Source organism: Lepidothrix coronata, unplaced genomic scaffold (genome assembly GCF_001604755.1).
Source record: "Lepidothrix coronata isolate B3197 unplaced genomic scaffold, Lepidothrix_coronata-1.0 Scaffold70, whole genome shotgun sequence".
Classification (NCBI taxonomy): Eukaryota; Metazoa; Chordata; class Aves; order Passeriformes; family Pipridae; genus Lepidothrix; species Lepidothrix coronata.
In genome coordinates this window covers 2,835,690-2,847,760 of record NW_016690250.1, presented here as the reverse complement: position 1 = coordinate 2,847,760, position 12,071 = coordinate 2,835,690, and the positions used below count along the sequence as shown (strand labels likewise).

The window sequence follows — 12,071 nt, the reverse complement described above, 5'->3', positions numbered from 1 at the left end:
ATGTATGACTTTAAAAAAATAAACACATTATCCTACTATGAATCTGTGGAGCCATGCACTTCTACTCTTGGTATAAATCACCAGTTACTTTGCATATTTCCTTTAATAATGGAAGGCTGAAATTCTCACTAAAATCTTAACTCACCACACTACTTTTGTGATAGGAGTTTTTTTCCCTGGGGGACTTTGACCCAATAAAATATTTGGAACATATTCTGCATTCACACTTACTTTGGCTCACATAAAGCTTAATGAATATTATATCAACATCCTCAATGGAAAAAAGAAAGGTTTGTTTGAATATAATACAGCATTTTATTACATGATTTTACAAATTTTATTGTAAATCATCAATCAAATGCAATAGCCAATTTTTTTTTCCATTCCAAGCCATCATAATTAGGAGTTTTCATTGTGTTGTATGACAGTTACTCTTTCCCTTTTGTGTTTTAAAGAATTAACTTAAATATAAATTATGTAAGTATACTCATTTCCAGAATAATTGCTAAAGGTGTTTTTATCTTGTTTATACCTCAGACAAAGATAACCTGTTCTCTATTATCACATAAATGGGGATGAAACTCACAAATATAAGAGAATTTGCTTTCTCAGTCCCTGCTCACAATGGAAATGGCCAGCTCAATCTCTATGAAGATATATGATAACTGGGTAGTAGACACAAACCTCCCATTTCCCCCTAAATTTCATTATATAATTTCTACAATTTAAATTGTATGTCTTAAAATCCTGTGCTATAAAGATGATGATAAGACTAAATTAAGTACCAGTAAACAAACAATCTTATTACTCACCAGTGACTGATAATTTATGATAATTTCAATGTTTTGTTGTGGGTTTTTTTAATTAGTCAAAATAATTATTTTCCATGTAAAGACCATCTTCATAATCTTTTTCGGTTGACATAACATTCCTACATAATCCATCCTATGCATTTCTTGTTGAAATACAAATAAATTTACAGTAGAAAGAGGTGCAAGATTCAGCATCTGTACGGCAGTATTTCAAAATGTTATGTCCAGGAACTCACCACAGTCAGGACATATAAATTAGCTTTGAAGCAGCTAAGAGCCAGATCCTGCAAATTGTAGCACAATGTACTGTAAAGGCTTGTCTCAGAAATCCCAGCAAACTGTCTTGTCACACATTTAGTGGCAAGAATTGTCAGGATAGGGCACTAAGCTGAAGCTAAGTACCAGTACTGACACAAAGTACTGTACATACGTTGCTCAAATCACACAGCAAAACCAAAACAACTAAAACTGACATAAATTTAATTCTTTCTTTTCTTTTTTTTCTTTTTTTTTTTTTTAATTTTGTGCATTGGGTTCAAACAGCAAACTGAGTGCACTTTAACTTTTATCACAATGTGGTCAAGAGGTCTGTGTCTTTTACCATTTACACACAATTGTTCATGACAGCATGTTATCAGCTTAGTGGAAACCAAGGGTGTAGCATGGTAAGCAGTGGTGGTAGTGCACCTATTTTTTTATATTATATAACTTGAAAATATGTCTCTTCTAAGATTCCTTTTTCATGATAAAAATAGTTTTCACCAAACGTTGGTGGTGTGCACACACTACCACTCATGCTTGGCATCACACCCCCGACAGAAACACATGTTCTTATTTTGTTGATAAAAAGTATTAGAAAAATTTCCATACAAAAACTATTTTCATAGAAATCTTGCATTTCCACAAATAAACCTGAACATTTTTTTTTTTTTGGAAAAAAAAACTGCTCAAGAATTTTGTTCATTTAGTACTGTGACTGTATTGAAAAATGCAGTCCTCCTTAAAGTTCTCGGCATTCATTTCTTTTAGGTGACCCGTCCCACTCCCAACATTAGCGAGAATTGCACAGGCTCCATTGAGTTCAATTAGTAGCAGGAACAAGGGTTTCAAAACCCATTCAGGCTAAAATGCAAGCCCTCTATGTATGAAATATACTGCTTCCCACCCCCTTCCCTCTTTTCACAATTATAGAAAAAAAATATTAATTGCTTATATCTAAAGGTTGTAAGATACATTCCTTTGTACTAAGGAAACTTTCATTCATCTAAAAATTGGGTCAAAATTGTGGAAATATTTTTGTTGATTTTTTAGATCAAAGTTCCAACCCAGTTAAATTTAAGTTACTTTTTTCTAAATTATTATTTATTTACTTAGTTCAGTGTCACAAACAGTCCAGAAAAAGCAGGTGAGCATCCTCATATTTATCCTTTTATTCATGGGATTCATGTTTCTTCACTTTTAACATTTCTTCCACCCAGGAAGCTCATATCGCCTGTCCAGATGGTAGTTTCAGTATACCAGCAGTTACCAACTCTTCTATGCTGGAAAGTTCAGAAGACCATATGGTTTCTTGCTCCACTACAGTTCTGAGATATTACTTTTACTAGACTCCTTCTGTGGTTTGTATGATCTTGGACATTTATTCTCCATCTCCTGGCAACAGTTGAACTTCAAAAGGAACCTGTAACTTCTCACTTAGACTGCATTTGAAACCAGCCACAAAACTCACATGGAACATTCATTCATTCAGAATGGTGCAAACCCATGACAAACAGTGTAACCCTGCATAAATTGGTTGATCCATGATGCTTGTGATTCGAGTCTGGCCATTGCAACTGCTGAGATCACAGAGTCTCTAGTTCATAGACACAGCGGCATGAGGTAACTCATTTTATTTTGCACTTGTTGCATATTTCCACAGGAAACATTCTCGCAAGGTTGTTTGGAAAAAAGACGACAGTTTGTGCTTGGGGTATTTGGCTTCCCAGCTCTATGCCATGGTTTCTTTACCTGGCAACCTTCTATCATTAAACGTGTGCATGTTGATAACTTCTTCTGTTTTCACAATAACAGGGGCCTGTGGCTTGTGTTTTAATCGACGCTGACACTTCAGAGACATCCTTAGCTCCTCTACCATGGCACTACAGAAGGACCTCTACGGAGGGAAATAGAGGAACAAGAAAAAAGAACGAGCTGTAAGAAATGCCCAACTGCAATGTCTAGTAGCAGAGTCACTGTATTGGCACAGCCTTGTCAAGCCTGTAACTTTCCTTTGTCTCAATCTGAAACTCAAAGCAAATTGCTGTCTTTAAAATATGCATCACATAATAATTAAAATTACTTATAAAGCTGTGATGACAGTATAAAAATCACCTTGTCTCTACAATTATTTATCTTGCAGCTACTGACTATGGATGCAAATGATACATACAAATATTTCAAGCAGATTTTCTGTCAACATAGGTTAGTCTTGCAGTACAGCATCTGAATGTAATGTGTACACAAGGTATTCAGTGAAATCTCCTTAGCTGTGTTTCAAAATAATAACTTCATTTCTATATGATTTAAATAAGTGTTCCTGAACAAAACAACAAGCTTTAGTATAAAAAGTTTACCTAAATTCTTGTTTAAATACTGTTAAAATTCATTTCCATTACTGAAAACTAATATCTACTCCATTATTTTTAATATCTTCTGTATATAAACACTTTTCCCACTACTGATTATCATTGTGGGGTATGTGTTAGCAAAACAAAAAAATCAATCATTGACCTCTATGAAAAGCATATTATTAGAAAAACAGTTTATTAACATCTTTTCAGCAAAAGCTAGACACTAAAAGCCCTTTTGCCATTTTATAGTGCAAGAAATTTTAAAAGTAAAATAAAACCTCCCTATTCCCCCAGTCTGACTGAATTTTCAACTGCTAATAATGTGCTGAGCAATGAGCCTTGCCTTAGTGTGAGAATTGGAGCATGGATGAAATATGGAAGTAAGAAAGAGGAGTCTTACTTTTGAGATCTGTGAATTAATCACTTTTACCATATACTTCTGTTTAAATGTTTTCCAGCTAATGGAGAAATCTACTAACTAAATAACTCATCTCAGAAGCTGAGATGTTATGCCAAGCCTCTGCCAATTGCTCTCATCCAAAGCAAATTTGAGGTATAATCTAGCATTTTGCATTTTTCTCTTTTAATAACAAATCTCCAGGCCAGGGAGATGATCTGGAAAAAAAGGCAAATGAACAAACAAAAAACAGACAAACAAACAAAAAAACAATAAAACAAGAACAACAAAAAGACAAAGCACCTAGAATTACTATAACTATCTCTTGACCATTGTTTGATTTTGTGTGATTAGTGGTAGTAAATATCAAATTGTCTAATTTATCTCTCAAATAAGAACTCTGCTTCATTTCTGAACTGTTGTATCACCATTATTCATACAAATCTAGAGTTTAGAGATTAGATCCAGAAAATATTTAAGCATTTCACCCCATCTGGTTCTTTGGGAACCTAAACTGAAGCTGTGTTTCAGTCTACATTCAGCTTCCAACCTCCAGGGCTGGAAGCACTCTGAGCAGTAAGACACTCAGTTTTCCACATTAAACTTTATAGCTTCGCTTAGTCCTGGATCCTATCAGAATTCACACTCAAGTTCTCCATGCATGGTCATCAATTCAATAGGTATGCTCTGAAAGGACCTAACAAATCAAGTTCCTTAAAAAATATGGCAACAGCTGAAGAAGGACATGTGGCAGATATTACAGCGTTCTTCTGCAGCCAGTCATCAGCTGGAGCATTAGAGCTGAATGTGAAAGACGTTTGAGAGTGTCAATTTAATAGTGTCTGCCAAAGGAGATTTAAAGCTTCAGTAAACAGCTGTAACACACAGGCATTAGACCATTCCAAGGTAAAAATACTTGCAGTTTCTGCCTACTGATCCTCATCCACTTTGCATGGAAGCAGTTAACAGAGGCAAAGTGAGGGAAAGGGAGAGAGGGAAAACATGGACTGTTCTGTAGATTAGGGATGAGAGCACACAGTGGCAGAGGAAAAACTTCAGCAGTAGTTCCTGTTTCAGTAAGGACTTTTACATAAAATTCTGATTTGTGCAGAAGAATGCAAACATGAGTTGTCTCAGTCATGGGTTAGAACTCTACCTTAATTCATTAAATCCTGAAAGAAATGCCCTCTTCCTTAATCCTTTGCATGAATAAGGGAACAGGCAGGTAGGAAGAAAAGGGCAATCTTACTCTGGCTGTGATACTCTTCCTTTGAAACCTTCCTTTCTCCTACTGAGTTTGAAATAAAGGAATGATACTTAACTTGCAATAGAAAGGGTTTAACCACCTACAACTAAGAAGAGTTTAAATCGTGAGTCCAAAGGAGAGGAAGGTATATCTCTCTGGTTCAGAGTGAAGTACAAGTTCTTCAAAGGCAAATATGTTAGATCTCCATGCATAAGGTATCTTTGCTGAGCACTGTGAAGAAAGCAGGAAGCTGTACCTCCTTATTCAGCTATACTTTGAAAGAAAATATTCAATTCTCTTAGATTGTCTCTTTGTTTTTTAAGAAATTCCTGTTGCTTAACATCAAACTGCAATTATGATTATAAAACTGAAATTAACCTCGAAATCTTTCAAAAGGGCAAGATTTACTTTAGTATTCCCTATGTCTTACAGGCTAAATTGCTAAGGCTTTAAGATCTTGGTATTTCCACTATGTGATGAACCTAGCGTGTAACTCGGGAATTTTATAGGGAATCCATTAGGAAGTAAATGGTGCAACTCAGCACTACACCACTTCCACCCATTATATGGCTCTCACCTCTGGAACTAAAGTCATAACACTCTGAGAAATAAAATTAATTTAATTTTAAAATGATGCATTAGCACTGAACACTTTCAAGATTTCAACCCTTGTCTTTTTTTGCCAAGACATCTAACAAGAGTGCCAAATTAGAATAAATGCTTTTTAACATGCATCATTCCACCAAAACCTTTGCAAAGATCTGTAAAGAGTATAATTTTTTAGGTAATATCGGTAGGAAAAGAATTACAATCAATATCCAAGAGGTGAGAAGATACATCTTAACGTTCTGAAATATGCTGAAAATGAGATCTCAAGAAACTTGACAACTCATTTTGTCTGAAAATTTTACCTGGATATGAAAACTCATTAAATGAGAAGTGTCAGAATTACTGACAGTTTTAAAAAAGCAGATAACCCCATTTTGAGAGTTATTTTATGTAGAAAATTCTCCCATTCTGTGTTTCCAAATTATTTTACATATATTAAGTTTATGGGAATTTATCTGCACATATTGTAATAAAAATATTGGTACTGATTAAGAGAATTGTTACATATCTTCTTTTTTTTTCTCTGTTTCAAGTTTCACTCACTAAAATAGTCATGTATTTTAAACAAAGATTATTTCAAGGCTATGTAAGAGTTCCTGAATGGCATCTTTATTCTTCTTTGGGTTCTCTCTGAGAAATATAAGGAAAAGTTTTCACACATACAAAAAAATCATATTCAAAAAATGTTAGAAAGGATTACTTTATGTTTTACTTTTTTAATTGAAATTATTAATTGTTGTCTCATTTCAATTCCAATCAGCGTAGTCTTCATTTTCTGTACAGTTAAACCTTGTGTTCTTTCAGTGTTAGGATACAACTTTTGGAATAATAAAGCAAGAAAACAAGAAGCAACTCCAGAACACTTTTTTTTCTTGTGACAAATAAAAGACATTTTCAGATATGAGTTTAGAAAATATAATCCAATGCCTTGATCCTGAATCCAATTGACCAGTCAGATTGCTAGGGGAAAACAGCAAAGCGTTTATAGAACTTACAGGGTACATTTCAAAACTGTTGTCTATCATGAAATTGAGCACTTTTAGTATATATTACAAGCCTCTCTCCACTTAATTCAAAGAAAATAACCTTTTGCCCCCAACTTACCTTCCACACTGCAGGCATGTTACAAGAACATCAGTTATTATTGATTTTCCACTAACCCTTACAAAATCATAAGTTGTCTTCTTAACAGCTACCAGAAAGTAAATGCTCCCTCCAAGTTATCTTAGATATAATCAAATGGTAGAAGAGTTTAAGGATGGCATACAACTCTCTAAACAATAGTGCAGTTTAGTGTATGTGTTTTGTCACAGCAAATCATGATAAAACATTACAAAAAAGTATACAAAAGAAAATTTTAGTCAGAACTGTAGTTCTTAGCCTTCTAACACAAAACAATTTTGAAAAAGTTCACCTCCTGAAGATGAATAAAGAAGTAACTGATACTTCTGAAGTTCTTTACCAAAAGTGAGAGCTCACAAGTCATGTAGAATCAAAATGATAATTTTGTGAAAAGTTACCACTGCTTACAATCTATTTAGACAGCTTGTGCATGGTTTTACTGCCAGAGAGAAAAAATATATCTTTGCATATATGTATTAATACAAAAGGTAGGTAATACTTACACTGTTTTCATTATTTTGATTTATAGGGATTTAGAAAGGTAATCAGAAATCATATTAGCATTTGTTAGACATGGAGTTATGAGACTACCACCATAGATTTTGCTTTCAACAACCTAAAAAGAGCAACAGAAAGACAGGAACAGTATGCCTGCCTCATTCTAAATATTCTGATTTAAGTAATTAATAGTCAATATGTTTAAAGTATAAAAATCTCCAATCATTTGCTGATTTATATTTTTCCCTTCTTTGATGCAGATAATATAACTGACAACGTTCAATAAAAAGCTCTAAAATTCACTCAGAAGTTCACTGCTTCCAATCTTGTGTGTTAGATATTATTTGAAGCTTTGTTCGATTACCTTAAAGAAGTAAAACAGTAATCCTGCATTGTCTTGTTATGGGCCATTGTTCTAGCATCTAGCAGGACATATTCATCAAACTGCTTCTTGTCTTGAAGTTAGCTGAGAATGAATGTACCTGGGTCAGGCCTACCATCACCCTCCCTCCTAATCATTTCCTTACTCCTATGCCACTCCTTCAGGGATTTTGAATATATATATATGGAAAATCTGTCAGTCTTAAAACCTCTAGACAGAAAAACAAACCCTATCAAAATATTGACTTAGGATGACAAAGAAATGAACATTAAAGGACAGAAAATAACCTTAGAAAAAGTGAAATCATATATAATTGTAGTTGAAGCATAAGTGTTTCAAAGAAGTTGAAGTGTACTTGTAATGATCACCTTTTTAGGTTGCTTATTTATATACCTATTTTTAGACACGATTGTAGATCCAAGGTTGTACACATATATGCAAATACTCTACATATCTACATAGACATAATATGGTTACATTAAAAATAGTTTACCACTGACTTTTCTGATGTACTACATTTTCAATTCATAGCAAGTATAATGCACAAGTACGCTGCAGACCAAATTCACACCAATCACCTGAAGATATCACCAATATATTCTCAATTTTAAACTTAGCAATTACTGCACTTTTTGGTAGAAGTAGAATGAGCAATTTAGGAAGATATTTTCAGACCAAAATGTATGTGAGACTTCATTCCCTACTCAAATTAAAACAATAATATCAAACAAAAGGAAAATTTTAATTCCACAAATCAAACTCTGCTTTCACCATAGTATCTAGAAAGTCAAGACCAGTAGAGTAGTTCCAGTCAGCCTGATGAAGCATGAAATACTTCACTCTGTAACTGAATGGAATGTTGTTTTTTTCAAGGACTGTTGTAGCTGTTTGATAGAGACGATCAACAAAAGTCTGATGGGACTGACCTTTCCCATAACAAAAAAACCACTGAAACCCAGTACTTACTGAGTTTTACAATTATGTGTTCAATATGTCATCCTTAGATGACATACAGGACCTCATTACAGGCTACTTCTAGTTTTTATTGTAAATGTCTCCCAGCAGGACAATAAAAATTCCAGCTTGCCTTAAATAAATTATCAATTAGTTTAAAAAAAAAAATGTAAACAACCAACCAAACAAAAAAACCCCACCAAAAACAATTCAGCCACTCTCAAGCTCTAAAATTTATTTCCTGACAGAACAAAATGCACTCTGGTGGATGACAGAGACTTCTGGTAAAGAAATTCTGTGTTCATTTAAAGTCTTCTAAAACTATTTAACCTGGTTTCCATCCTGACAGCTACGCTATTTCCTGTAGCTGATGGGGAACTCCTATTAGCGCAGAAAGTTTTTTCCAGGTGGTTTTGTTTAGCTCTGCCAGCAGCCTTTCTGGCCATCACACTGACCATGATGTTTTTCTGACTCACCTGTGGACCTAGGCTGGGGCAGAAGGGATTGCACTTGTGTGGTTCCACTCTTTCCTCTCAGAGAAATCCCAGAGGATGGCATAGGGCAATTGCTCATCAGCCCCGAGAGCTCTCTCTCATGCAGGATTCCACAAGGTTTCATCCTGTCATCTCTCCTTTCAACATGTATATGAGGCCACTGAGGAAATAATGAAATAATTTGGGCTGTGGTGTCATTGACACACAGATGATACACAGTCCTATTCTATTGTCAGACCAGGATGGTGCAATCATTTTGAGCTTCCAGTGCCTGGCTGAAATAGGAGGGTGATGGCAGCTTAATCCCAGGGAGACAAGTGCTATGTTGGACAGGTAAAGGCAAGCACTGAGAAGATATTATCTACCCTCATTGTTCGCTTCCACCTCTTCTGGGAGAGGCTTACAGTCTGGGATTTCTCCAGGTTAGGGTCTGGGTTTTCAAACTGAATCAGTGGCAATAAGAGTTGTCATTTGTAAGTGTTTTGATCAGTGGCAATGATTCTGCTGGTGTAAACCTTGTCACACCATTCCAGATCTTCTTCCAGAACACAGCACAGTGGTCTAGTGTCCCTGAACAGTGGCTAGACATGGCATTTAATAAGCAATTAATAGTATCTCAGCCATGTAGCGGCAGCTGAGAAAATAACAGTATATGGCACTGCCTCTCTGATTTAGAATGATATCCACTGCACTATTAATGTTTCTGTATTTTGTGATCACAGCTGTGCAGGGTATTTCTCTGTCTTTCATCAGAGATGATCCTGGTTGCACTGAAACCAATCCCCTGAAATCTTGCACCCTCAAGCACTGGATGTGAGAGTTCATTTACCTGTTGAATCATTTTTGATCCTACATCTAAATTAATTCTGTTTGCCCAAGGAATGTCAGATTTGTTGATCATCAGGCATGGTGGAAGGATGGTGATATGTAATCAGTCCTTTGGAGTAAGGATCTATCTGGATAAAAATACTTTATATAGCATAATTTGAAAATAAATAGTTAATTTTACAGCAACATTTTAGAAAAATAAATGCAATCTTTCTTACCTCAGTTCTAAACACCTTTTTTTTTAAAGTTTGCTTAGTTTAAGTCCACTGTAAATTATTCACTGTAAGAATTTATATAGTTCAATGTGATAGCATGAACTTTGTAAAAAATTTGGCATGGCCTCAAATCATATTGAACAGAGAGAGACTATTAGTATTAAATTAGTGCCAAGGGTTTCTACTGTTTTGGAAACACTATTATAGTCATATTGCACCACACAATATCAAAAGGTTTAACATTCATTTGTCTATAATTACATGGTTTTATCTGTCAGTGTTGGGTAGTTTCTCAAACTAAAAGGCAGAAGGAAGCGCTTATTGTTACTTTGTTGACATACAAAATTCAAAGTAACTGAATCAGCTGAACTAAACTGTATTTGCTACTACACTAAGCTATAGCATAAGTGATCAATTTAAAATAGATTAATATTTTTATATCAAAATATGACATAGTAAGGTAATATTTAGGGGAAAACAACGAAAAATTTTTAGAAAGACATGAATGTTCTGTAATCTGACACTTTTCCCTGAGAATGAAGATATTTTTATCAGAGAAGCAAATAACTATATAATGCAAATGTTTCTTCTTTCTACTGATAAAGGAAAATGAACTATATTTTCTATAAAATAACCAAAATTTAGAGTCTTCCAAAATTTTTTATACAATTTAAAATTCTTGTCAAACATAAAATATTCCATAACTCATACCTATAATTTAAGCTCTGATTTTTTAATATCTGTGGAGCTGTAGTGAATGTCCTGTACTTGTGTGCTTATGTAATGGTCAACTTTACATACATTTCTAAATTTTCTGTTCTTTGTTTCTTGAATGACACAAATTAAGATATTAAAAACACCTCAGAAAAAAGGTCCATTACCAAACAGACATTTGTTAAGCTGCAATCAAAAATCAAAGTAGAGATTTTTTTTTTTAGCGTTTTATTGTTTTAAAATTACTTTAATTACTTTTTAAATGCTGCAGTTAGTAAATTGCTTTCTTCCAATTTTTCTGTGTTCGTCCCTTTTTTTTTTTACCTTCTTTTAAAGGTGTTTGGGGGTGTGTGGGCTGTGGATTTGATTTTGGTTTCTGGAGGTTTTGTAACAGATTTTGTAACAGCTCCTTCCCTTAGAAAATATCCTCTAATATATACTTACATGGTTTCCAAGAGGGCATTTAATTAAAATTAATACCTCAACTTCAAGTAATCTGTACACTTACTCACACACAAATTAACCATACAAGTTTATACATCCATATACAGTGCTCAAGGGAGTACACGATGATAGAAGTTCACAGTTTTCTGACTGCATATTTGCAGAATGCAATGTGCTAAAGTTGGAAAAAACATTTCCTTTCATGAGCTGTTGCAGCTATTGTTTTTCCCAGACAAAATTAAATTTTTGAGGGTTAGTCCATTACAAAATGTGACACAAAAATACAGACTATATAACTGACTGTATACTGTACAAAAGTTAGTTGGGATATAAACCCCAAAGCTTTTACTTTGATTTACCAAGAATGTCAACATTCTTTTGTTTCTTATAGCCTGAGGAGCAGGCTTTTCAACTTTAAAATTTTTTGAACTTGCCTCCCCCTGGAAAAAAAAAATCTGGGATTTATTTAAAAAAAAGGCTGGGATTTATTTTGGGATTATTCCAAAACTTTTATGAATTACACTCTCAAATTCAAATGCTTTTGATATTAAACTATCAAGAAGATTTTTGAACTCCAACAAAACTGACATAACTGCCTTTTTTTTTTTTTTTTTTGAGAAAGTAATGAAAAATACTTTAGTGAAAACTAATTTAGTAAAATCTGGAAAGAATCACCATACCATAAAATATTCTGTTAAAATGAAAAGGAACATGAAAATATTTTCATTTTTTCATATGAAACTA

General features: G+C 34.0%; 1 protein-coding gene across 4 annotated transcripts in view; it reads right to left on the bottom strand.

Annotated features, from left to right (window-relative positions):
- Positions 1-295: 295 nt before the first annotated feature.
- GRIK2 (glutamate ionotropic receptor kainate type subunit 2) overlaps positions 296-12,071 on the bottom strand; it is a 365,941-nt gene continuing 354,165 nt past the window's right edge. For 3 of the 4 annotated variants that reach the window (XM_017818724.1, XM_017818727.1, XM_017818728.1), the window contains 2 exons: positions 9,109-9,286; positions 2,839-2,967 (listed from right to left, as the gene is read on the bottom strand). In XM_017818724.1, the coding sequence (XP_017674213.1) occupies positions 2,954-2,967; positions 9,109-9,286 (192 nt within the window). In that variant the 3' untranslated portion in view covers positions 2,839-2,953. Of the gene's footprint in view, positions 2,968-9,108; positions 9,287-12,071 lie in introns of all 4 variants that reach the window. The other variant, XM_017818725.1, reaches the window with a different exon arrangement.